At 47.0% G+C, this 27671-nt stretch overlaps 1 protein-coding gene across 8 annotated transcripts in view; it reads left to right on the top strand.

Moving 5' to 3' along the window:
- The first annotated feature begins 4072 nt into the window (after nt 1-4072).
- The window catches only part of LOC135183393 (uncharacterized), a 76839-nt gene continuing 53240 nt past the window's right edge, over nt 4073-27671 (top strand). For 6 of the 8 annotated variants that reach the window (XM_064158341.1, XM_064158342.1, XM_064158339.1 and 3 more), the window contains exon 1: nt 4073-4190. In XM_064158341.1, coding sequence (XP_064014411.1) covers nt 4113-4190 — 78 coding nt within the window. In that variant the 5' untranslated portion in view covers nt 4073-4112. Of the gene's footprint in view, nt 4191-16965; nt 17516-27671 lie in introns of those variants that run through there. The other 2 variants (XM_064158343.1, XM_064158340.1) reach the window with 1 other exon arrangement.

Here is a 27671-nt window from a genome sequence, read left to right as displayed (position 1 = left end):
GGTTTGCAGATGCTTTCAGTTAGAGAGTGCCTTGCCTGATGATGCATGTGTATGACTCCATCCCTGCAGCAGTTCCTGCAGTGCTATCTATCTAGGAGTGGGTCATTTCCTTTTGACTCAGCGGCATCAACCGCAGAGTGTATTGCTCTGGCTTTTGGCTCAGGTCTTCAGCTCTGAAGACATCTCTCCTGCTCACACACGGGCGCCTTGGAGACAAGCCTTGGTGCTAAGCTCTAGCTTTCCTAGTGGCAATTAGATATCCTCTGCCGATTTAAAGGGATCAGCATGGCTTGTGGGCCAGGCAAGTCAGCTTCAGGGTCCTGCTGAACAAGCTTTCTAGGTTGGGACTGCCGTGCTAGCACGGAAAATCTACTGCATGGAGAAAGAAGTGTCTCGAGTGTCCCAGTGCTGAACGCCATGCGGAGTCAGGTATTAAGACAGCTCGTGTTGATTCAGATACCTCTGGTATAGTGAAACAATAACCAGATGCTGCCCTGACTGTTTAGAGTCTGTGCCCCCAGTACCTAAGATATGCACAATGTTTTATAAGAACAAGGACATGTTATATGTCTATATGGATAAGTTAATAGGAACGAGAAGTTCCGTTCCTCTCCTCTCCTCTCCTCTCCTCTCCTCTCCTCTCCTCTCCTCTCCTCTCCTCTCCTCTCCTCTCCTCTCCTCTCCTCTCCTCTCCTCTCCTCTCCTCTCCTCTCTTCTCTTTTTCATTTTCTTCTCTGTTTTTTTTTTCTTTCTCTGATTTTGTATCTCAGGCTCATTGCTGTAAAAGTCAAGAGCAGCTTGAGCAAGACCAGCTCTGTCTTCATGACTGAAGACCATCACATCATCATGACTGGGGGGACAGAGTGCTATGCAATCCATGGATAAAGAGGAGTGGTCTGAAAGCTAAGCCTGTAAACATATATATATATATATATATATAATACCTTCACATGACTTGTCTGGAGCAGTTTTACAGAAAATCAGCTAGTAATGCAACATGAAATTAAAGTATACTTTTAATTTGGAGCACATTCAAAGTGTACAGGAATGGTCTCACTATTTCTATGCCAGTCCCATCATCTCTGTGGTCCTCTACAAAATGACTCACTGGTATGCCTCTGAAAAAGATTATGTGACTGATGTCAGGCAGACAGGACTGGGCAACAGCTTCCAGCTCCGAAGGGCTGCAGTGTGTGAGGAGCAGGTAGAGCTAGTGGTTCAGGCTCTCTTTGAGCAAGGTGAGCATTAAAACTTCACTTAAACCCTCACTGGAATTTCTAAAACTTCCTAAAAATGTCTAATACTGTGTGAAAAGATGGATGGGTGTGTGAAAAGTTCCATCTTCAACAAAGTAAAAAATTCTAGGAAAATACAATGTGCCTAGAATGAAAAGGAAAAAAACAAGCCTTAAGCTGTCTTGTTAATTCTACCAGCTCAATGCAAAGTTGCCTATCAGAAACGAAAAGCTGCATACCAGAGTGCTTTCTACTACATATGCAACTGAACTGGGAACAGCTCTGAAGCTCTTCCCTCAAACAGGCACCTTTGCTTCTCAAAATGCCTCTGCCCAAGCAGCTCAGCCAGCTCAAAAGCTGCCAGCAGGTAAAAGAATGGGAGAGCTCTAAGCCCAGGAATGACCAGGAACAGAATGAGCTCCCTGACTCAAATATCCCAGACCTCACCCCCTGCCCTTCCCACAATCCGCTGGGAGAGGGGCAGGGATAACCAAGAGCGAGTATGATTCACGCTGGAGAGGCAGCAGCAAGACCTTGATGAGACGCAAACACACCAATGGCCAGCTGCCAAGGAGACCAGCTCCAGTGCAGGCCATCCTGCAGTGGGCAAGGGAATCGTGGCAAAAAGGCTCGGCAAAGAGCTCTGCCAGGGGCTTTTCAAAGGCAGGAAAGCAGCTTGCCTGTGCTAGGGGCCAGCAACTTGTGAGTGGCTGCTGAGGTAGCGTGGGCCGAGCCAGCATCGCCCGTGGCAGAGGCACCTACGAGCACGCCAACGGCCACTTGCCAGAATCACCCCTGGCATAAAAGATGCACTTCAGGAACTGGGAAAACAAGCAGTGAGTAGGTGTCACCCAGAGCATCATCTGGGAGCACCAGGTCAGGGTGGGCTCCCTGGGTGGATGAAGAGACTGGACAAATAAGGCATAGCTTGTGTGTGCGGGTGTTGAAAGCCGGGCAACTTGACATGGTGACCACCTGGCAGAAGACCATGAAGTCCCTGGGCTCTGCATTCACCAGCTTGGATGCAGCTTCCCAGACAGAGCTCTCCTGGGAACATGCTGCCAGCCAGGCACCAGGCTGCAAAGTATGCCTGTTTCTTAGGCTGGTGTTAGATGGAAGCAGTGAGCATGCCTGTGGGAGGTATGCCCAGGCACAAGAGCTTCTTTACACATAGGGCATAAGCAGAACTATTAGATTATGAGAAAGGGATTGATCAATGGAGTTGCACCCTACCCACTCTGAAATAAACCCATCAGGCAGCTCCAGCTCCAGATACAAAGGACTCCCCATCCTCTATCTGTGGCTTAACATGGTGACTTAGAGGACAAGAGGTGACACTGACAAGTTCCTGACCAATGCAGCAAGTGTGTGTCTTCCCAGAAATCCCTCCCCACCCTACCAGGTACCCTTGAAAAACAGGTATGGGGTCCTACAGGAGGAACCAACTAATAACAAGGAAGATGATTCACCCAGGCCAAAAGTGCCACCAGGCTAATCCATCCTAGGCTACACATCAAAATGGATTCTTTGCAGAAAAACAGACAGATGATTCTCTCCTGTGGGGTGTAGAGGGCCCAGTATGCAATCCAGACCTGTGCTGGTTTGTGGCTAATTTTTACTGAGAGAAATTAAATCCTTAGCTGTGTGAAGAAAGCAAGCAAGAAAGAAAGACCCAAAAAGTAAAAAAAAGAAACCCCATCAATACCCTATATCACCATTCTTCTGCTGAGAAACACAACTAGTCAAAATATAGATAAGACAGGCACTTGACACACACACACTGCTCAGCTCTTACTTTGGGCTGTGCCTTCTTTCTGGTGGTCTGGTCTCTGGCTGACTCTGCCTTTAACTCTCTAATCCACCTAACCCCTTTTTCCTCTAACCTCCTTGTTGTCTCTTTTTTTGACATCTCACCTTAGCTCTCCAAATTTATCATGTGGGTTGATCTGGTTATTGCTGAAGGGAGGGAAAGAGGGAAGGGGAAGGGGGTTGGGAGCCCTTCTGGGGACTTTGATTGTTTCTGGGAGGGATATTGTGTTTCTGTGTTACTTTAAATTTGTATATAACTGTATATATTTGTGTGTATCTGCTTGTAGATTGTGCTAAGCTGTAAATATAGCTTCATTCCTTATTTTCCATCTGTCTGGGTGATTTTCTTAAGTGTGTGTGTGTTTGTGGTAACTCCCAAACCATCACAATAGGGAGTTCCGCTACCTCCCTGGGGCCTTGCTAAAGAATGTGACAAGAAAGCTTGCCACCCTGGTGAGCCCTGCAGATTGTTACCCACTTTTGTTTTTTCAAGCAGGGAACAATGATGTGGCCACTCAATTAAGAGAGACTTCAAGGCCTTGGTGCATCTGATTAAGGGATCAGGCGCACAAATTGTATTCTACTGCATCCCTCCAGCTGCAGAGATTGATGAGAGAGCTAACAGGAGTCGTCAGCAAATCAGTTCCTGGCTCTGAGTGCTGTTTTGTGTTTTGTCAATCACAGCTTGGTATACACAACACCAGACCTGCTGGCAACAGATGGCACACACCTGTCTTGGATCAGGAAAAGAGTTCTGGAGCAAGAATTAGCAGGATTCATCGAAAGAGCTTGAAACTAAATTGAAAGGGGGAACAGGATGTAACTGAGCCTGCTACAGGTAAGTCTGGGGGAGGTATGTTAATGTTAAGGGTTAACCCCTCCTGGAGGTGGTCTGAACCTGACTCCTGACTCCGCCTGGGGGTGGTCTTGAACCTGATCCCAGGTGTGATGGTTCCCTCACTCCCACTTCCTGTTTAGACCCCTATAAAAGCAGAGGAACTTCTTCCTCTTCTCTCTGCCCTGCTCCACCTGACAGCATCACCCTGTTCCAGCTGCTCCTGCTTTGCCATGTGGCCAGCCAACCACGTGGTGGAACAACCACCTCCTGAGTCTACCTCAAATCCATTGCCATCAATCTGGTTTCGTGTATGTATATATGTTGTATTCATTTTCCTTCCCTATACCCTTTTTGTAACTCTCCTTGCCTTAAATACCTTTTATTTACTGCTAAAGTTTCCCTTTTAACTTCCAAACCAGCGCAAGATGATTCTTTGGGTGTTTTACCCCTTTTCACACTCTATACCTGATTCTTTTCTTTCCAAAGGGGGAAGGGGGGGAGGCATCCTATATATATTATTGTTCTTTTAGGCTTTAGGTCTCTGGGGAGCTTAAAGCAGGACAGCTGCTGTTGGTAGGATGGTGTGCTAGTGAGTGATATGTTTTAATATCAAAATCTGAATATTAATTTTCTGGTATAAGTATTTGTGCTAGTTTGAAGCAGGCTAGAATGTTTTTGTGAGAAGAGCTAGATTGCAAACTGTGAAAGAGAAAACAAGGGTGATGTCTCCCTCACTCATAGGCTTGCTGAGATGTATAAGAGCAAGAATCCAAACGTAGATAAGGCACTTCTTGGGGCATTGCCTGAGCTGCATTTCTCTCTCTAGCCTCTCTGCCATCTCTCTGATTAATCCACTTTGCTTCCTAACCCCCTGGCTGAACCTCCATTATTCCTTGGGACTGGGATAAGGTTGAGAGGGGTGGGAGAAGGTGGAAGGGTGGTTGGGAGCCCCTCCTGGGGACTCAGGTTTCTGGGAGGGCTGTTGTGTTTTTGTATTACCTTTTCCCTTGTCTATTTCTGTCTATAGCTGTATATACTGTAAATATCTGCTTGTACATTGAGCTAGCTGTAAATATAAGCTTCATTCAATTTCCAGAGCTGGCTGAGTCTAGTCTGGGTGATTCCCAAAGTGTGTGGGGGGCAGGGGACACTCAAACCATCACAGTATTAATTATTATTAATTAGTACAAAAATTCACCAGCTCGCGTGAATCTCATTCGGATTCTCGATCAACAGCAAGCATTCACACACAGGGTATTTATAAAGGCAGAATGAAACTGTCTAAAGCACTTGGAAACTTAGAAGATAGGAAAGCAGAAACAGGAGAATGCTACATATGCACAACAGGCAGTACTGCCTGTGGTCACAAGATTGACCAAACATGCTTGGTGAGTGAGTGCAAAAGGCTAGTGCAGTCTTAATAGCTTATGGAGACGTAGCAAGAACGAGCCCAAATATTACTCAGCACATTCAGAGATTTCACCAGTATAGAGATGACTCCAATACCTGTGATTATATTGTATTTTACCCTCAGGATTGTAATTCCAAGGCAGAGGGAAAGAGAGGGAAACTGAGTTGCTGTAAAGCTGATATGCTGCAGATCTTTTATGATCAGGTTACCCACCTGGTGAATGGGTGGCAGGCTGTGGATGTAGTTTACCTGGACTGCAGCAAAGCCTTTGACACTGTCTTCCACAACAAGCTCCTAGCTTCAAACTAGCACAGTTGGCTCCAGTAAGCCTGCCCTAAGGAGTAGCAATTGAACACCATGGTCTCAGGTGTTGTGTGCAGCCCCAAACACATGCCTACTGCCTTTTTGGGAGTGTATGTATAGCTCACATGAGGCAGGACACTTAAACTCATTGGCCAAAAAAAAATTATGCTTATGCCTATTGTCCAGCTTAACTTTCAGAACATATTTCATAGGGGAATGATTTGAAAAAGCCCACCATTCTTCAGCTCTGCCACGCAGTGGGGATTTGAAGGCTATTCTACAATTCCAGGGAGGGAGCATCCACAGCCTTCCTGGGCATCTTGTGCCTGTGTTTCACTACCCTCACTGTAAAGAACTTCCTAACATCTAGTTTGAATCTTCTCTCTGCCTGTTTAAACTCATTACCCCTTGTCCTGTCATTACAAGACCTTGTAAATAGTCCCTCCCCAGCCTTCCTGTGGGCCCCATTCAGATACTGGAAGGTTACTACACGATCTCCTTAAAGCCTTCTTTTCTCCAGGTTGAAGAGCCCCAACTCTCTCAGCCTGTCCTCACAGGAGAGCTGCTGCAGCCCTCTGAGCATCTTTGTGGCCTCCTCTGGACTCACTCCAACAGTTTGATGTCCTTCTTGTGTTGGGGGCTCCAGAGCTGCACACAATACTCCAGGTGGGGTCTGAGTAGAGCAGAGCAAAGGGGCAGAATCCCCTCCCTTGCCCTGCTGGCCACACTGCTCTTGCTGCAGCCCAGGACATGGTTGCTGTTCAGCTGCACGCACACTGCAGGCTCATGTTGAGCTTTTCATCAACCAAGATCCCCAGGTCCTTTTTCTCAGGGCTGCTCTCAGCTATTTGCCTCCCAGCCTGTGTTTGTGATTTTGTCTGCTCCTTACCTCAACTCTTGGACCCTGCAACCCCAGGAGGAGGGGCAGTGGCTAAGCTAGATTTATGCCCTGTCAGGACAGTGAGGACCCTGGTTCTACCATCTCAGTGGAAGTATACAAGTCTATGGGACCAAATGGAACCCACCCCAGAGTTGTGAGTGAGCTGGCAGAGGTGCTCATCAGGCCACCTTCCACCGTTTTTCAGTAGTCATGGCTGCCCAGGGGGCTCCCAGCAGACTGGAAGTTAGTTAGTGTGACACCCATCTACAAGAAGGAGCAGAAAGAGGATCTCAAATACTACAGGACTTGTCAGTTTAACTTTGGTGCTGGTGAAGCACCATGCAGCATGTACAAGACAACTGGATGATCGGTCAGCATGAGTTTACCAAATGCAGGTCCTGCTTCACTGATCTGACCAGCTTCTACAACATGGCCACCCAGTGGATGAGGGAATGTCTGTGAACGTGATTCTGTGGTAAACACCTATTATACTCCTGCCAAGAAATCCTTCCTGTACAGACCAAACTTTAGCCTTGTAAGTGCATAATATTCCACATAGATGTGTACATACTGATAGTATGTAAATATATATAGATACTGAGTGTGCACTACTGGAATTGAGGGTTATGTCTGTATCAGCAAATGCTCTGGGGCACTACAACTCTTTACCTATCAAATTAATACCTGATTGCTGGTAATTTATGCTTGCCATGGGTTTGGGCTGTGTCAGTTAACACTCTCCCAAACAATTCCCAGGCATGACTGAGGGAGTTAGTGTGGGCCGGGGGCCATTCCCAACAACCACTTGGATCCAAATGCCTTGCTTGAAGGATAAAAGAGTTTAATGTTTTGGGTGCAAGCCATTCTGTGCCAGAGAACAGTCCTGGGCACGTTTAATTTACTGTTATAGACATAGTCTAGGAGCCCAAGGGATTAGACAGGGTTTTAAGGGTTGCATGCCTGGGCTTAGATACTTCATTTCTCTCAAGATCCATTTTATGGGACCTTGTGTTTTTTTTGTGGATGTGGGCCTTGATCCTTTAAATCTCCTACCACCTTAGCAAAAAAAGCCTTGCCTTCTGGTGTTAGTGACTGGTGTTTCCCCTAAATAGCAGATGCCTGGTGGAAGGTAGAGTGGGTTGTAATTACACAGTTGCATTATCAGTGACTTTATATCAGTGGTATATAACAGTGAACTCTGTTTGTCTGACATTCATAATACTTTTAGGTAGAAAGTCGCATAAAATGTGAGGAGAAAACAAAACCATACAAACCAGTGTTCTTTCAAATCCTGATTTTCATTTGACTTTGTACAAAACAGCTTCTTTTGCCTTCAGGTAGAACCTGGAGATTTAAAGATTAAACTAATTTTGCTGTATGAAGTTATGGAGGGGATGGCTAGATTCTGCAAGGGAATACCCCTGCAAGTGCTATTGAGTTATACTGATCCTCCTGGTATAAGTTCCCTTGGGAATGGTGCTAACAAGTTTCCACTACATGAATATACTTGAGCTTTTTAGCTTTTCATGTCTCTTGAAGAACAGCACAGAAAAGTCTCTGAATGATAGGCAGCAAAGCTGCATTGATATGAAGGAACAAAATTTCTTTGGTAAAGCTGCTAATTACAATGGTGCAAGCTGCATACTTTTCCTGACCCATCTGTCTGGTCTAATTATAGCTCTTTCTCAAAACTCCTTCTGGGTATTATCCTCTTAGCCTAACTCTTGCCATAGCTTGAGTTTGATTTCTGTCAATGCATCCACCACATTAGCATCAGACCAGGGCTGAGATGAACAGTGATGTATCCTTACCTGTGCAAGTCTGGTTGATCTGGTGGGACCACCACTATGCAATGCAGTATGTGACTTGAGTATCCAGCCATCTAGCCACAGCCCACTCAATGTGCAAACAGATGTTGGGGGAGCTCTGACACTGTTATTGTGATTCAGTATGGTAACTGGGACAGGATGTCTGCTCAGCAAGTTTGCAGATGCCACCAAACAGGGAGGCTTGGCTGACACAGCTGAAGGCTGTGCAGCCATCCAGTGAGACCTGGACAGACTGGAGAGTTGGGGCACAAAAGAACCAAATGAGGTTCATCAAGGACAAGTGCAGAGTCCTGCATCTGGGGAGGAATAACAAACTGCACCAGTCCAGGCTGGGAGGTGATCTGCTGGAGAGCAGTCCTGTGGAGAGGGACCTGGGAGTGCTGGTGGATAACAAGTTACCCATGGCACAGCAATGTGCCCTTGTGGCCAAGAAGGCCAATGGGATCCTGGGGTGTATTAAGAAGAGTGTGTCCAGCAGATCAAGGGAGGTTCTCCTCCCCCTCTACTCTGCCCTGCTGAGACCCCATCTTGAGTACTGCATTCAGTTTTGGGCTCCCCAGTTTAAGAGGGACAGGGATCTGCTGGAGAAGGACCAGTGGAGGGCTATGAGGATGATTAGAGAACTGGAGCAGTGCCTGATGAGAGGCTGAGGGACCTGGGGCTTCTTAGTCTGGAAAAGAGACGACTGAGAGGGGATTTGATAAATGTTTATAAATATCTGAGGGGTGGGGGGACAGACTCTGTTCACTTGCTCCCTGTGATAGGACAAGGAGCAATGGGTGTAAGCTGCAGCACAGACGGTTCCACTTCAACACAAGGGGAAACTTCTTTACTGTAAGGCTTCCAGAGCACTGGAACAGGCTCGCCAGAGAGGTTGTGCAGTCTTCTTCTGTGGAGACTTTCAAGACCTATCTGGATCTGTTCCTCTGTGAGCTAAGCTAGATTGTATGGTCCTGCTGTGGCAAGGAGTTTGAATTCAATGATCTCTTTGGGTCTCTTATAACCCCTGACATCCTGTGATCCTGGGCAGAAGTATGTTGAAAGACCATTTGTTTCCAAGTATGATGGGTGTCTGCCATAGAGACAGCAAATTTGGCAGACTTTCCAGAAGTAGAGATGACAAGAGAGAGAAGGAGAGGGCTAGGGATTAAGATCTGACCTGTCTGTTCTGTCTTTCTTGCAATGCACTCCACAGCTATGTGAGTCTTCCACCTGTTAGACATGGTTAATTTGGGGGGGTTGATGCTATGTATTTGGGCCCACTACCCATCTGAGGGGCAGCCAGAATACAGCTGTGTAGATCAGGCTGAGAAGGAGGAGAGGCTTTTCAAAACCAGGCTCCACGACAGGACTCATTAATGTCTCCAGGAATGCTGGCTGTGGTGTGGAAAAGAAGGCCAAGAGAACTTGTTTCTGCATTGCCTCTTCTAAATACAGTCAGACTCAGTTGGCCATGCTTTTGCTCTCCTTTGAAAGCTAGAGGACTGCTGGTGAGGTGTCACTTGTGTCAGGATCTAGTGTCCGTCTCTCATGCACCCAGACATCCCAGGGTGGAATTGGGAGGCAGGGCCAGATCCTTTCCTTTTGTTTTTCTGTTCTCCCTTAGGCTTAAGCACAGGCGAGGGAGTGTGCAGTCTGGGACCTGGCTGCCCTTGTGACACACCCACGCACCTTTGGTCGGTGCAGCTCGAATCATAGAATCAGAGAATCATAGAATCAACCAGGTTGGAAGAGACCTCCAAGATCATCCAGTCCAACCTAGCACCCAGTCCTGTCCAGTCAGCTAGACCATGGCACTAAGTGCCTCATCCAGGCTTTTCTTGAACACCTCCAGGGACAGTGACTCCACCACCTCCCTGGGCAGCCCATTCCAATGCCAATCACTCTCTCTGCCAACAACTTCCTCCTAACATCCAGCCTAGACTTCCCCTGGCACAGCTTGAGACTCTGTCCCCTTGTTCTATTGGTGGTTGCCTGAGAGAAGAGACCAACCCCACCTGGCTGCAAGCTCCCTTCAGGTAGTTGTAGACAGCAATGAGGTCCCTCCTGAGCCTTCTCTTCTGCAGGCTAAACACCCCCAGCTCCCTCAGCCTCTCCTCTTAGGATTTGTGTTCCAGGCCCCTCACCAGCTTTGTTGCCCTTCTCTGGACATGTTCCAGCACCTCAACATCTCTCTTGAATTGAGAGGCCCAGAAATGGACACAACACTCAAGGTGTGGCCTGACCAGTGCTGAGCACAGGGGAAGAATAACCTCCCTTGTCCTACTGGCCACACTGTTCCTGATGCAGGCCAGTATGCCATTGGCTCTCTTGGCCACCTGGGCACACTGCTGCCTCATCTTCAGCCTACTGGCTTGCCTGTGTGCCTGTCAGCATAAAGCAGGTCATTGCTGCCGTGTGGTGGTCTCGGTTCTGCCCTCAGCCCATAACAGAGAGAAGCACAGATGGGAAAACCAAGAACCACTGCAGACCACTATCTCTTCTCTTGACAGTGATCTGTTGGAAAGGGTGATGTGGTGCGGAGGTAAAACCGTGGTCTCTTGTGCCCTCTGGGGACGAGTGGTATCTAATACAGCCAACAGAAGTGCCAGGCACACGAAGGGCTTTTTACAGAGATAGTTAGCCAGCCCCACTCCAGGGGAGCTTTGCAAGGCAGGAAGCAGACTGGCTGTTGAGTGTCCGTGGACCTGGCAGATTCCCCTCTTCTGACAGCACCTCTGTGCTAGTTCGAAGCTAGCTAGAATGTTTTGGTAAGAAGAACTAGATTACAGGCTGTGAAAGAGAAACAAGGGTGATGTCTACTTCACTCATGGGCTTGCTGAGAGGTATAAGAACAAGAGTATAAACATAGATAAGGCAGTTTGGGCACTGCCCGAGCTCTGGGCTGCATTTTTCTTTCTAACTTTACCTTCCATCTCTCTGATTAATCCACTTGCTTCCTAATACCCCTGCCTGATCCTCCATTCTTCCTTGGGGTGCAAGGCAATGTCTGGGGTAAGGTAGGGGAGTGGGAGAAGGTGGAAGGGTAGTTGGGAGCCCATCAATCTAGCAACCACAATAATATTTCCCCCCTTCCTCTGCAAAGACAGTATGTTAATTTCCTAGCACTTTTGCCTAAGAAGTTTCCCACTTTTGTAGGAACTCAGGTCCTTTCTCTCTCATGCTATCCTCCTAAGCAGAGGAATTGGAGATTTCTTGTCTTTGGCCTAAAGACCTCAAGTCTGAGGCAGCTGATGAGTTCATTTGCCATCTCTGTGGGGGTAGGATGCATGGACTGGATGTTTATTTTCTCTTTGGACTGACTGCTGCTGGCTAGCTACATGGCAGGGCTCAGAACTGCTATGTGATCCCAGCTGAGGACTGTTATAGTGAAGGAGTTTGGAAAGGAAGCAGTGTGAATGAATTGCAGTATTTGAAGGACAAAAACTCATCAGATATCCTGTTCCAGGTGAGATGGTTCCTATTCTACAGGATTTAGGTGTTACCTAAAATAGAAATTGTTTCTCTTCCTTTGTTTTTCTGAGGAACCAGACTTACTTCTGGTTGATCAGGCTAAACTGTTGGCCCTGTGAGTACTGTGCAAGCAGTCCATTACCAATGGGTGTCAGAGGGTCTCTTGCAGCCTCATTTGCAGAGGAACAAATGTCTACAGTACCAGATAATGAAGCACAGTGTAAACAGCTATGGTAATCTTGTTCTTCTTGGGTATTACACTGGCTTTTCAACTGGCCCCAGCAATTTGTGGAGAGGGAATGGGCAGCAAGAGAGTTATTATAATGGATGGGTCTCCCCAGCAGTGCTGTTAAGTAGATCATCTCTTCTGCTTACTGCTGTTGCCTGGCCTATGATGCCATGGTCATTGTTTCTCTATCAAATATCAGAGATCAGCAATTTCTGAACACCATTTCCTTCTGATTTTTGTTGGTGGCAGCTGAAAACTGCATCTGTAAAAATGTATATACTAGGTAGTTCATCTTGCAGATGTGCCTAAAAAGAAATGTATCTAAAAGACCACAGACAGGTGTCAGTTTCAGCCATCTCTGTCCAAAAGCCTTTCTCGTGCTTTCTGAATGTCCAAAGTGTTTTCATGACACCATCTGGCTTAGTTCTGGAGAACTTCGTAGCCATCAAGGCAAGTAAGTGGTCAGTTATCACCTTTGTGTATAGCCTTAGCGAAGGGCTTCTCTGTAACCTCATGTGGGATGTTTCCCAACTGCTTACTCTTAGTAAAAAGACCACACATCCAGAGCTTGGAAAGCGCTTGCATGCACTGCACCTTCACCCCTGCAGCTCAATCATCGGGTGTTTATGGTTTCTGGAGTGGGGACTCACCCTTAGCTGTTTTCTGTTAGGGCAGACATAGCACAAAGTCAGATGATTTTGTCTGGAGGAGCCTATGAGCTCTGCAGTTTGTACACTTGGGACAAAGAAATGCCCTGGTGGGCACTTGGGACTGGTGGCTCAGGAGCAGAGCTTGGTGTCCTTGCCTATTTTGTCAGTCATGCTGTTCTGGGAACAATTCTCATTATTTTTGTGAACTGCTTTTATCCACTTCCATTGAACTGTGGTTGAGACATTGGACAGCCCAACTGTGTGGCAGCACTCAAGGTGTGCCTGATTTTAAGCCCACATCTCCCTCCAAGCTTTCATCCTATCTGTGCCTTACTATTCTCTTTGAGCAGACAAATGCACCTTCCGTGCGTGGCACTGGCTGTAGCTTCAGTGACCCAGCTAGGGATCTGGATATTAGGAAGAAGTTCTTCACAGAGAGAGTGATTTCCCATTGGAATGGGCTGCCCAGGGAGGTGGTGGAGGCACCGTCCCTGGGGGTCTTCAAGAAAAGCCTGGATGAGGCACTTAGTGCCATGGTCTAGTTGACTGGCTAGGGCTGGGTGCTAGGTTGGCCTGGATGATCTTGGAGGTCTCTTCCAACCTGGTTGATTCTATGATTCTATGAGAGAGAGGGAATGGCTGGGTTTCTAGCTCGTCTCCCTTGGTGTAATGAGAGGCGATGCCCAGTAGGTGGCACTCGAACCTCTCCCCTGGCCCTTTTGCCTTCAGCATCGGAGCGTTCAGACCAGCGTCTGCACAGCCGCAGCACGACCTGGCCATGGCAAGGGAGGTTGAGGAGAGGCTTGAAGGGGGGCCGAGCAAATCCCCATGGGACTTTAAAGGGTGAAAATAGCCTATCTCTCCTTAGGAGAAACCTTGGCTGGGCCTGCCTTCGGCACCCACACGCATCTTGTGGAGTCAGTGGTGCACAGGTCAGGATAAACTGCAAAAGGTGTTAGATTGTCGTCTGAGCACAACAGGAAGCACAGGTCAGGAGGAATCTGCACTAAACTAATTTTTGCTGCACTGTCTTCACTCCTCCTGCCTGCGTTGTACTGTTTGGCCAGGATTCCCACAGTTTATGAGGGAGAATAAGATGAGGCACACCAAGAGCAAAGGCAGTTCTCCAAGGATGTCTTCCCCATGGCAGCAGCAGGCAGGAGTATGTGGGTATTATGGAAGTGAACCAGGAGTCTGGGTCAGCTCACAGTCCCTGCCCTTTCCTTGTCACCACAATGCCATTTGCTATTGCAGGGGAAACTTGGCACTTGTCTCCCTTCTGCTCCTGATCTAACCACGAGGAATTTAAAGAGATCTTCCAGCAATGATGGATCAGGTGTGTGGGCTTACCTTAAATGTTATGTGATGCATTTTTCATTTGGTTATCATGTCACCAAAGGGAACTTGGACTAGGCTTGAGATTTGAAGTTAGTATGATCTCAGCAGGCAGATCAAAACTCCAGGATGAGAAACCCAGGAATCAAAACCAAGGCAGAGTGAGTACATGAGATGTCTGGAAAGTGAAACCACTGAAATTGCATTGCTCCAGCAGTGTGAGCTAGTAACAGGCTAGATTACAGCCTGGGAGCATACAGCGAGAGGCCAGGTGTTATAATTTCTATTCTTGCATCTTCCACAGCTTTCTTCAGGGACTTTCAGCAACTCAAGTAATTTGTTTTGCTTTTCTTCTTTGCTAATAATACTGTTACCCTGGAAAAAAATGTTGCTGTCCTTGGACAGAAGTTGTTGGGTAGTGTTCTGCAACCTGTGTGGAGGAGCAACACCTCCAGATCTCTCAGGAAGCTTTATTTCTGGTATATGGTGCAGCAGTGTGACTTGTCTACTGGAAACCCATCTAGCATGTAAAACCTCATCTTTGGGGCAGGGATCACATAGGACAAGAGTTGCATCTGCAGGTTGCAGCTCTTCTTTCTATGAGGAATTCTTTTTCTCTTGGAGTCTGCTAAACTGCTTGTTGCTGGCTGCAGCAGAATGTCACCATGCCTCATTTGGAGGAGATGCTGGATGCTGCTGGTCAGTGGAGAGCTTATAATCTGCCAGTTGCTCCTGGAATTGCAGCTGTGAAGCAAGAGAAGTAGGCCACAGTATTTACCAACGTGAGGTGCAAGGTTAGCTGGGGAGGAACCTGGGACTGTTTCTCCTGAGCCTGCTGTAACAGATGGTCATGGCTATGCAGTCTGAGGAAACACTGAGAGCAGCTGTGTATAATGTGACCCCCAAAAACCCTGGGTGTACTTGACATTGGCCTTCCTGACTATTCTGTTTATATGAAATACAAAGCAAGAAAGAAATAGCTGCTCTGCAGTTGTCTTCAGAAATGTGTAGGCAAAGGCTGAAGAAACAGAGTTACTACACAGAATTATAGTGGGTTTCTTTTGCATGACGAGGGCCATGACACAGCCTTATTTGGACTTGCTTTTGCTTCTTCTTGTGACCAGCACTAGCCCTGGAGCAGGTTAGGTAGCTTGGCATGAACCCACCACCAGACTGTGGCCACTGCTGTGGTTCTGGGCCCATAGCAGGATGGTGTGAATTCAGGTAAAGCCTGTGAGGTATGGCAAATGGGAAGGCAGGTTCTAGTCTTGGCTTTTAGAGAGCTTTTTCAGCTTCATCTGTCCTGAGGCAAACAACTAGGCCCTGGCATGTTCCTGTCCCAATGTGTGAACCCAGAGAGCTCAAATATAGTAAAGCAATAATTTTCAGTAGTTTGAGTGCGGTTTGTGAGTCATATCCTACGGAGCATTAAGAGGAAAGACAGCAGCTCCAGTGACAGAAGAAGGAATGAATAAGGGCCTGGGGAATTTGGCTTTATATGAAAAAGAAAAAAAAAAAATAAAAAAGGGAAGAATGTTCTTAAGTGACATTCATGAGGGAAAAAACCTGTAAGTTCTCAGTTGCTGTGCTTCAGGATGTTCCTTGAATATGGGTTAGGGATCAGGAGTTATTCTTACCTAACATTAGCTGTATTGCTATATATCTGGTTGATTCTATGATCTGTATGGAGGGTTTCAGCTTTCCTCTGGCATTTTACTCTCTCCTGTTGGAGGCAGGACACTGGAATAGTGATCTGTAATGTGCAATACTCTCTGCTTTTCTTTTCTTATACAACAAGGAAACCAGAGGTTCCTGTAACAACCTATGGTGGCTTACTTACAGTCCTAAGATTCGTGGATGATTTCAATTCAGTGTGAACTGGGTAGGGAGGAAATAGGTGAAAATAGGTCCACAGTGTGCAGAACTCATGGAGCAAGTATGTTTTAACAGATGAGCTAGTTTCCTACTGCAGGCATTTTCTAAGGAGGCACGATCTGAAAAGCAGAAATGCTGTTTTCTGGCTCAGGCTGTGTCTGTTGTACCCCTTCAAGAAAAAAATACTTGGCTAACTGCAGATGAACTGAAGCCCTTTCCCCTGCAACCAAGGTGTTCCCTTCCTTTTCTGCAGTCAGCATTTTAGGAGAGCCCTTACTTTACCTTGTTAGGGGTGTGCTGGCTGAGAACAAGGAACCAATACATAAAACAGTCTGTGTTCCTCTGAAATTCCTAAACAACAGAGACCTCTCAAGTCTTCCCAGCACGTCCCAGGAGGAAGGTCGGGATAAAAGGCTCTGCTGGCCCCAAGAGACTGGTAATTGACAAAAAAGGGGACCTTTCACCTAGACACGGGGCATTGACATGGAGTTGGCAGTGGCTGAAAGCCCTTTGTTAGTGCTGGCAAACGTGTCAGTAGCTTCCTGCGGGTTCGAAGTGGCTCGAGGTGTATCAGTCTCTGATAACTTTCCCGACTGTTTGGCGAGGGAGGTGCTGGAGGACAAGCTGTGGAAGTGGAGCACTGAGCTGGTGTCTGAGCGCACCTGGTGCAGCAGGACGCGGTGCCGTCCTGGCCCAGCGCTTGCGTTTGCGGTGACGAAAGGACTCGAGATAGGGCGCACGAGTTACTATGGGTCTCTGCTCTGAGGCTGGGAAACGGACAGATGGGTCAGAGCATCCTGTTACCTTCCTGGCCTGAGCAGGCTCTGAGCCAGGATGTGGTGCAGCAGAAGCAGCTGTCCGTCCGTCCGCCACATCCCGGTCAGAGCCTGCCCGGGTCGGGAGCCCAGGGAAGGCCGCCTGTGCAGAGCCTTCTGCGCTCCTGCAGCGGACGCCCTCCGCCTCCTCCGGGCCCGGCGGGCTGCGGAGGCGGCGCCAGCGCGCACGGCCCCTTTAAGCAGAGGCCCCGCCCCGCCCGGCCCGGCCGGCCAATGGGCGCCGCGGCTGCCGCGCCGGGCGCTGCGAGTTCCCCGTCGCCAGAAGCGCCCGGGGTGGCGGTGCCGTGCGGCGGCGGTGCCGTGCGGCGGCGGGGCGCGATGCGCGCCTGGGGCTGCCGCCGGCCGGGCTCAGCGTAGTCGGCGCTCAGTGCTGCCATGAAGCAGGGCGCCCTGCCGCCTCGCGACGAACGCGCCGCGCCGAGTGTGTCCTGTCCGCTGCAGCACGCTGCCAGTTGGTACCTCCCTCCGTGCCGAAGCGTAACCGGGGAGGGGGTGGAAAGCGAAGGAAGTTTGGTGTTTATTCCTTAGGCTTGGGAAAAAGATCCCCTCTTCTTTCTGCCGCGGAGGGCCGTGAGGCAGAGTGCGGTGGCGGACGAGAGAGGGGCGCCTCTGGAAGCGGAGCTCCCCCGCAGCGGCTGTGTACCTGGGGGTGCTGGATGCACGCGTTGTGGGGCTCCTCCGAGTGTAGCGGCTGTGGCTCGGCAGATGTAGATGCCTGCGAGTCTGCGTGCTTAACCCCTTCCTGGCTCCTCGGATTTGTACCATGCTGAAGATCCTCACTAAAAAGCTGAGGAACCAGAGTTTGAGCGAAATCCAGCCTTTCCAGCTAAAGGTAAGAGCAGCTGGTTTCGCTTCGGTTGTTTTTTGCACCCCTCAGGTAACTAATAACGAGGCCTTGAGAAGCTTGTAACTTGCAGTGTTTGTTATGCTGGGCCAGTTTCCTCTCAGCCAGTGTGCTCAGTAGGAGCTGGCCTAGACTGTATTCCTGGTGCAGAAGTCCTGTTCTTTATTCTCGGAGTTAAGCAGCGTAGTTCAGTAGGTGGATACAGAACGGTGGATATAGGTAGATGTAGCTGTTCTTTAGAAGTATTTACTTTAACGGGGTTCACACTTAACTACACAGGCATTTGCTTGTCTAGTTCCCTTTGTAGGTGCGGTCTGTAGCCTCGCAGTCCTTGCCAGGCTAGAACCCACTGTGCTAGGTGCTATACAAACATGATTTGCCTAAAATACTTTTCAGCTTCTTATTTGCATTTCTCTTCCTTCTGCTCCTGAAGGCTGGAATCCAAGGTGAAGTTTGCAGTTTGGCTCACTGCATTGACCCATGGCTTTCCAGATTCTGCCTACATCCCTTCTTAATGCTTGAAAGAAAAACAACACAGGTGCGGGATAAGGAATATCTAAGCCCTTTCTGCTAAGTGAAAGGAAGACTTTTTGAGCCACATGCAACAGGGTAGAAATGGAGTCACAATTGAAAGAGTTACAAAAAAAAGATCAGATTCTGTTTTGGCAAAAGTGTTTTGAAACAAGGGATACTCCTTGAAATCAACAGAATTACCCTGGATTGGCATCAGTACTGTGGAAGGTGCAATTCCTGGCCCCAAATCAAAGAAAGGATCTGGGAAAAGTAGCAGCCCTTGTGGGGGGCTGGGAATCCATATACCAGACTCTAGTGGAGTCTTTTGTATGTGTTAGAGGGGGATTGCTGTGTGGCTGTGCTTCTGCACAGTCACTCTGGGCAGGCTGATGGCAATTTGGTAGAAAAGTGCTAATATTTCTTCAAGTTTGCGGTGTCCTGCAGGGTTTGCATGTTCTGTGGCTTTCTGGGAGAGAAAGATTTGGGTTTATTTTTTAACCGAGGGCAATGTAGTGGACCCATTCAGTGCCAAATATCTGCAGGGGCCGTGGGAGGTTTTTTTGAACACTTTTTCTGGGCCCTCTTTTTGGCATTATTGTTTGTCTCTTGGAGCATCAGCTTGTGAAGCTGTGAGAAGCACTGGAAGGAGCTTTCAGGGGTATATACAGCCTTCAGGATGGTTGGATGCATGCAGGAAAACCACCAGTAGTGGGTATCTGCAGCCATTTTGTTTATAATAGTGTCAAGATTTTGTGCTGCAAACAGGTGGTCTGCATTTTTACAGACTCGACAGAGAAGAGAGACCCAAGACTGTTTCTTGCAAGACTAATGCATAGAACATCAGCGGTGTCATTGTAGCCTACTGCAGTGAGTGATACAATGACTGGTACACATGTGTATGGGCTGAAATCCAGACTTTCAAACTCTGGGTTTATATACATTTTGTATGCCTTTGGGGACCATGCACAGCTGCCTGATCTTAGTTAAGACTTGTACCAGCATACTAACAGCTTAGCATGTGGTGCTCTCTGTGTCTTAGGTATTGGGTCACATCTCCTGGCAGGTGTAGACTTGAGATAGATGTCAAAAGTGGTGAGTTGGTGCAGGAGCTTCCTGTGCCATGGACCTTGTGAGGAGGCCAAATGTCCTGTACCATCCCCCTATACTGCCTTCAGGTGACATGGGGCTACGAGGTGCAGACTGGATTTCTGCCTTCTCGACTTCCTCACATGGGTCTGCATCTGTGCAGGTCTGTGCATGTTCTGGCATGTATGTTACCCAAAAGGTCCACTCTGTTGTCACTGAAACCTAGTGACATGTTAGATGTGAGCATAAAATCAGGTCTGTAGTAGAGTGGAGAATGGGCAATCAGTTTTGATGAATAAAAACTAAACTGATCTGCATCCATCACCCCAGCCAAGAGCTTTCAAAGCTTTAAAGACTGTGCTTAACTGCACTGCTCCTTTGTTACTCTTGCACTTTGACTTTTGTTGGAGGTTCCCAAATTCAAGGGAGAGCAGGGCTACTCTTGTGTTTCTAGCCTGCAGCAGTGCTGCCATTAGGCAAAGTTGTGGGAGACTGTCTTTAGGTAAACTGTCAACTCCTTCCTCTAGCCCTGGGAGATGTTTTGCTTGAATCAGCAGCCAAGCTTTGGGAATATTTTTCACAATTAATTTTCTGTACGCTGTCTACAGATCTCATCTTGGTACTCTGTGTCCAGAATTTCTTCAGTGTCACTGTGATAGGTCTTTCTGGTTTGCTTTGACTTGGAGGAGCTGAGAGGTTGCTGTTGCCTCCTGTTAAGTGAAACCAGGAAATATGCAAGCTTTGGGTGGTGATGTAATGAGCTTTTCTTCTTTTCTCTGCTGAAACTGGTGTTTAGACAGACAACTAAGGCTACTTAGAGGGCTTTGACTCAAGAGGCCTGCTGGTTCATGCTGGTCTTGCTGAGGGAGTTAGTGTCCCTTTGTTACCCTTCCACCAGAAGTCACCATAATGGGAGGAAAGGGATTGACTGACATCTTGCCTGCTGTTGGGTTAGTGTGTGCTGCCAGCAGCTTTTGGTGTGTCTAGGCTATGAAGTGGGGCAGTTTGGATTCAATTTTGAACCCTTAGTCTTAGAAGGCTTGTGCTGTGGCAGCACTGGACACTTGCACCTCTGTAGTGCGGGTGCTTAGGGGACTGTGTGTCCACTCCTAAGCCGTTGCAGCTCGTAGTCCAGCCCTTTGGTTTATAGTCCTTCAGTTACTGCGGCTAAATCCAAGAGGATACTCTGAATTGCAGCCTGGTGTCTTGGCCTGCTCTTCCTCTTCTTGCTTCAGCAATCTGATGTTATTGGCTAGAGATTAGGATGTATTCAGAAACCTGCAGTTTTTGGCTGACAGCTAGAAATTGAGAGCCAAATGCAGATCTGCCCCTACAAGTTAGGGGCTCATCTTTGACAACAGCTAGCAGCTGACTCTGTACCAGAGTGGACTTTGTGGAGCAGGAGAGAACAGTGGGAGCAGGGGTTTGTCCCATACTGTAGTGTAGTCCTTCAAACAAGGAGAGTGAGTGAGACCTGTAACTCAAGGCCTGATTTTTTTTTTTTCATTAGTTGTCCAGTGTTGAAGCCTACTACAGTTTTTAAAATTCCTTTATCATTTTGGATTAGTAGCCCTGAGAAGCCTTTCCTGAGCTATAAGCCTAATTATTCAAGGAGCTTTTAAAAATGCCTGTCTTGGGGTTGCACATGGGTTTATGTGATGGAGCCTTGAGAAGTACCCTCCAACTGACTCGGTGAGGTCTCTGCAGATGTGTGCTAGTTTGAAGCTAGCTAGAATGTTTTGGTGAGAAGGACTAGATCATAGCTGTGAAATGAAAACAAGAGTGATGTCTACTTCCCTCATAGGCTTACTGAGATGTATAAAAACATAAGTGAAAACATAGATAAACACTCAGCAGCACTCTCACTTGGGCTGCTGGCTGAGCTGCATCTCTCTAACCTCACCATCCATTTTGGGCTAATCCACTTTGCTTCCTAACCCCTTGGCTGAACCTCCATTCTTCCTTGGGACTGGAGTAAGGTTGAGACGGGTAGGGGGAAGGTGAAGGGGTGGTTGAGAGCCCCTCCTGGGGACTCAGGTTTCTGGGAGGGCTGTTGTGTTTCTGTATTACCTTTTTCCCTTGTCTATTTCTGTCTATAACTGTATATACTGTAAATATCTGCTTGTATATTGTGCCAGCTGTAAATAAAAGCTTCATTCATATTTCCAGAGCTGGCTGAGTCTAGTCTGGGTGATTTCTGAAGTGTGGGGGGGTGGGGTACACCCAAACCATCACAAGATGAAACGTCATGTTCCTCCCTGCAGCTTGGAGAAGAGCTTTCTTGCACAAATTTCTTTCTTCCAAGTCCCCTTTCAACTCTTGTGCCCTTGCATGATTGTGTAGTGGTTAAAGTGTAGGTGTCTATTTTCTAAGCTTTTCTTATGAGGAAGCTCCTTGGGGCAGGGAGCATCTGCTTGGAACAAGTCCATACATTGCCAGTCAAACTAAGCCCATAATTAATGGCTCTAAGTGTTATCAGAATGAAACTGTTGGGTTACAGTGAGTTAAAAAATTAACTGGCTGGAACACGTAGCTGAAAGAAATGGAGCGCTTTAAGAGTGGCAATTTGCCGTTGACACACATAGCTTTGGAGGGAAGTCAATTGATGTTCTTATCTGCAAAAGTTGTTAAATTGCCTGTGTACTTGGCAGATTGCTTTTTGTCCTGGGCAGAGGTAATTAAGACATGTCTCCCCTTTCCTTATGTTGATCAATGAAGTTAAGTCATATGTGAGTCTGTTCTGGTGACAGAGAACTACACTTCTACTTAATTTTATGCTTATGTTTCATTACAAGGGAACTGGGGGTTAGGCACTAACAAAGCCTCTGTCTACTCTCTTCACATACACACACACACAAGATGCAAGGGTATGTAGTGCTGGGGATCAGCAGGTCATGGCAGTCATTTTCTGCTAGCATCTGGAATCAGCTGTGTGACTCTGGGCTGGCTAGACCTCATAAGCTGGCTGGTAAATCATCTCTGTCTTTGCTGTACGAAGGGCGTTCAGCTGGCTGTGCAAAGGGAACCTCAGTCATGCTGGCAGTGAATTCTGAGTCACTGTCTTTGTAGCAGCTGTTTATTCTGCAGAACCACGAGTAGTGTGTGACTTCATTATTATTTTTTTCTCTTCAAACCATAAGAGTAGAGTAACATTTCTATTAATGATGTACAGTGGGTGTGTTTTCAAAGATCTGTGTAAGAGCTCCTGCTCTGTATAAATGAGGATGAATTAATTTCCTTCTTTTCTGGTCTTGAGGCTGGCTGAAGACAGCTCAGCATGGTGAAAAAGTAACTTTATCTCCTGTGATATCTGAAGGTTTTCTGTCCTTCATGTGTGGCGTTTTTTTTGGGCACATCCTACCAAACAAGTTCATTCTTCTAGGGCTAGAGGAATCTCTTCTCAAGTTGTGCCGGGGTAGGTGTAGGCTGGATGTTAGGAGGAAGTTGTTGGCAGAGAGAGTGATTGGCATTGGAATGGGCTGCCCAGGGAGGTGGTGGAGGCACTGTCCCTGGAGGTGTTCATAAAAAGACTGGATGAGGCTCTCGGTGCCATGGTGTAGTTGAGTGGCTAGGGCTGGGTGCTAGGTTGGACTGGATGATCTTGGAGGTCTCTTCCAACCTGCTTGATTCTATGATTCTATGATTCTTTTACATCTTTTCTTCCTGATTAACACCTGGTAATGTTAGATACTTCTGGTTTGTCTTAATTTCACTCAGGAGGGGCATAAGCACTTACATGAGTGTCAGTACAGTTTTGCTTATTGGAATACCTATGAATGTGCCTAAACTTATGCTTGTGATAATTTGGACTAAAGTTATGTTAGAAATGCTGAGATAGATACTTGGCCAAGGCAAAAAATAGAATAGGCTATCCCAACCACTTGGAAACCCTAAAGTTTTGAGACTTCTGCCTCAGGCATTGTGAAATAATAGGTTTGCAGTTCTCTCTTACTTGACTTCCAGGGTCTGACTCTTCAAGGATTGTCATGTTTCCTGTGTGAACATCCAGCATCGATAATCCCCTGTAATGACTTAATTCCAGAGAGCTAGACTTCAGCAGAGTAGCAGTTATTGCATAATGTGAAGTTTATTGACGTTGGGGTAGTTCAGTGAGCCATCCTGTCAGCTGGCCTCCTTTATGACTGATAGGAAATATAGGCTAGATTTAAGAACTATAATCTATCCTCCCCAGTGCTATTATGAAATCTCACACTTCTGCTTGTATTTGCCAGTTCTTGTTTTTTATTTGAATTCTGAACATTTAATGCATTTTATTAAATGTGTTTAACTTTTTTTTTTCATTAAATTAAAGCAGATACATTAATTTTAAGCTTTGCTGCACGGTGCAGTTCTACTTAATTTCCTGCTGTCATGCACAGCCTTAGAGTTTCTGAGTTTGCACTATTTGGGATGCTAAAAGCTGTCCTGAACAGGAAAGTAGTCTATATTTTAAATGATAATAGGAGGCAGACTGAGAGCACAATCTTTTCAAGTCATAAACTTTGCAGAAGAGTAGGCTCACTTTGTCTTAAGCAAAAAGCAAGACTTTCATCCACTTAGGACATCTCTGTGGAGTGGTGAATGGGCAGTCAGTACTCTACTGCAGCATGCCAGTCTGACCAACTTCTCTCTGTTCCTTGAACGTGCTTGTTGGCACAGAAGTGTTGTTGGGATGCCTCAGTATTGAAACCAAGGACTATATTCCCTTTCAGTGGGAAATACACTCCTACTTGCAGTGTGGGCAGTGCCAGCCTCTTATTCCCACCCGTTTTTCTGGAGCTCCTGTTCTGTTCAGTGGGATTTGTCTTGCTAGGTGACCCAGTTCTTCCTAGCAACCAACATCACAGGTATGCATGCACTTGTGTGTTTTTCTGCTGTATGTGGCTGTAGGCAGGGCCTGTTAGCCCTCACACCACCATTGACCAGCAGTCAGCCTGCTAAGCTGAGCCTGAATAGGTATTGGCATCGGCAGCTGCTCAGTGTGAGCACCCAGGCTAGGATTTAGAGAAAAGCCAATTAGTTGTGACCTTTATCTGCACAGAAAGCACTCCCTGTGCAGTATGAACTCTGCTGTAACCCAGGCCTAGAAGTCGATGCAAATGACACGTGGGCCAGTGTGACAGATGAAGAGCTGTCTCTGTGCTGGTCTGGGCACAGGCTTGCCCAAGCTGTGGCAACACAGCACACAGGTGAAGCTCAGTTAAAGGAAAGCTTCTGTAGATGGGCTTAGTCACCCCTTGCAGGTGAACAGCTTAGGTTTCCTCTGGGCATTTCTCCCCTCTCTTGGGATGTTCTTGCTTTTCACATCTGTTACAAACCCCTCCCTGCCTAGTTTGGTGTGTACCTCAGTGTATACATCATACTGAATTGGTCAGTAGTAGAAAAGGCATTTTAAGGCTGGAGCATCTCTGGGAGGGCTGAGGTAGGGGGTCCAGAGCTTAGGTGGTTAGTAATCTTTTTTTCCTCCTGTATAGGTACTACAGCACACTAAGTGCTCAATTAAGTGAACTGTTGCTGTTCTGTCTTTGAAAGTTATCTAGCAGAATGGGAATGCTACAACAGAATATCTTATGTGGGTGGGTACATGTAAATATCTTGCATGGTGGTCTCTCTAGTCCAGCCTCAATGGCTTCATGGAAGGGAGGGGAAATACTGGGAACACTTGGGAGAGCTATCCACTGGACCTGGATGTAAGAAAGTGTCTTGCTTGAAAGGTTTGAACCAAGCTGCCTTGTAGCTGTATGTGTTTCAATCCAAATCCTGGGTCTTTCTGATTGTTGTGGATTAGCATGGTAGAATGTCATCTTGGGGTGGCAGGAGCTAAAAGCCCAAAGAAGGTTCTGCTAATAACTATCAACTTTATAAACACCTGGTGTGGACCAGTCTATTTTCAACCCCAGCCCTCTCCTCATCCAGCACTCTTAGCCAGCCAGCCCACCACCTAGGCTCACTGTAGAAACAATGTCCTGCTGACAGAGCCCCCTTCAGCTTGCCAAGGCATGAGCTGTGGTTCTAGGAACACAGATCAATGCCTGCGCCCCACTGATGTGCACTTGCCAAATGAGCGTTATCAGTGAAATGTGGTCAGACCTGGGGAGGTACCCCTGGTAGTGAGGCTGTAGATTGCTTTCCTCAGATGAGTTGCCACTGTGTGGGATTGACACGAGTGAGATGGTTGGCACTTGTACACAACAAACACCTGAGAAAAGCCCTTTACAGGTTTGCCTGGGGCCACCTCCCAAGCCTCATTCCAACATCAGCCCATAACAGTTCAGGATGTAAAATACCTTCTGAAAAAGGAGGAAAAAACCTCCTCAGGACACCTAGGTTCAGGCACTGGATTCCTAAGTCATGTGTCTTATTGCAGGGGTGAGTTGGCCTAAGGTTTGTTGCCTGCCTTACAAGGTAGATGGTCCTTATCTCAATTTAGATTTATGAAGGGACAAAAGATGCCTTGGGACAGTACTCCTGCATACCTCAATATTCATTAATGTCCACAACAAGAGTAGGCAGACCTTAGTTCTGATATTTCTAGGAAACAGACTGTTGATTGGCCTTGGACAGCTGATTGATTGACTTGACTGGGCTACAGACCTGGTTTTGAGCTTCAGATTTCAAGATCACAGAATTCAAATTGCCAGTGGCATAAAGATCCTGTCCCTTCACACTCATTCTGTTCAGAAATCTGTCAGAATTTACTCCTTCCTAAGGGGGTCACGTTGTTTCCATGATGCAGGCTGCTTTTTAAGTGATATCCTTACTTCTTGGCATCAGAGGCCACAATCTGCCAAACTCTATATGGGCATAAGTTGAGAAGAAAATTTCCTTTGGTGGAATGGGGACTTTCCAGTCTTGAGGAAAGGTGCCAGAAAATCAGCTAGATCCTCAGTTTGCTGAGAGTGTGTCTGGATGTAAGCTGGGAAAATAAAACAATCTCTCCATATCCTATTGACCAATGATTACACACAAAGCTTAGTGCTTGTTTCAGACAGTTGTCTGCAGCCAGACTCTGTATGGACTCCTTTTTTGTGCTGTTCCAAAGAGATTTTGGCCAGAAGCTTATTAACAGGCAAGAATAGTTTTTGTTGTGGAGTGTATGAAGTGAAATAACTTAGAGGGATAAAAAAAAATCAGCAGCTTCCAGTTTTATACTTTTGTTCATGGAAAACCCTTTATTCTGGCTCAGACAGAACAAGTCCTTCTTGGAATGCCCCTCTGATACTTTGAGAAGGGTGATGCAGTTTTTTGCCTGTCTTGCTCCTCATATGGTCTGTGAGGGCACAGATTTGATATGTAATGCTTGGGCACTTTTAGTAGCTGTGAGTGAGGCAGGTGAAGTGAGTTGGATGGAAAAACATTGTTGGGTGTTGTTCTGTGTATCCCCTGGCACTGTGATGTTGCAAGTGAATGAATGTCCTATGTGACCTGTTTGCATGAATGGCTCTAAAGTGCACTTATGCTGTGTTAGACCCAGAGTCTGTTTGCCCTGGCCTCTGGCATCCTGTCTCCTGCATGTGCTGGAGTTGAGCACTTAGGCAAGATTAAGAAAAGCTCATAGTTTGGTCTTGAACTTCTTGAGACAGAACTGCTGTCTGTGCAGTGGTGTGTTTTTTTACCTGGACTTGTCCTCTTCCTCCACCCGATCTATGTAGGGTCTTTGTATCCAGAATATCTGTGACAAACAGTTTCACATCTTAACTACACTGTGCTGAAGGATCACCTGTTGCTTGTTTAGAACTTCTCTTGCTAGTTTCACTTCCTCCATCTTGTGTTGGAGAAAAGAGTAAGCATTCAAATTCTGGTTTTGTGCCACTCATCTCCAGCCCATCCCTTCATGTGTGGAGTGAAGAGACCACCACTTTGGCCAGATTCTTCCAGCTAGGAACCACTTGGAATTGCACAGTACCTACCAAGAAAGGGATCTGGTGCAGTGGGAGCCATTGCAAGTTTCAGTGTAGCCCTACTTTAAAAGTACCTGTGGAAGGGTCAAAGAGAAGGTCTTGGGAAGACTACCTTAAATTACTGGCTTGCTCTGTAATAAATCATGAGAAGTTTAGTGTAAATCTAGAGACGTGGAAACAGCTCACCTCTGCTTGCACTCAGAAGGGTTAATGTGGGATTTTTAGAGGAGGAGAAGCCTGAAATGTCTCATGTGTTCCAAATGCATTTTCCAGCCTGACTGTAAGGCATTGTTCCTTGTGTTTGCAAATCTGGCTAATGTAGTTCTTTATGGCTGAGCAGAGGTGAGTGTGGAGTGAGATCTCCCAACAGAGGTGACTTCTCCTCAGCTAATGAACTATCTCAGGGCAGTGACAGTTGGAAGGGCCTTTTGAGGAAGGACTGGAAAATCTGTTACCTGATGTGTTGTTTATGCCAGCTGCTGTCAGCTGTACTTATGTGGTGGAGGGAACCCATGCAGTGCTGGAGAGTTGCTGTGAACAAGCTGGCCTGTGCAGAAGGACCTCTTCTCATCACAGTAATGTAAGAACTGAGCTAGGCAAGTGGAGAAAGTGTGTGAATCAGGAGGGGTGGGTTTAAATCCCTG

Source organism: Pogoniulus pusillus, chromosome 18 (assembly GCF_015220805.1).
Source record: "Pogoniulus pusillus isolate bPogPus1 chromosome 18, bPogPus1.pri, whole genome shotgun sequence".
Classification (NCBI taxonomy): Eukaryota; Metazoa; Chordata; class Aves; order Piciformes; family Lybiidae; genus Pogoniulus; species Pogoniulus pusillus.
This window is presented reverse-complemented; position numbering and strand designations above follow the sequence as displayed.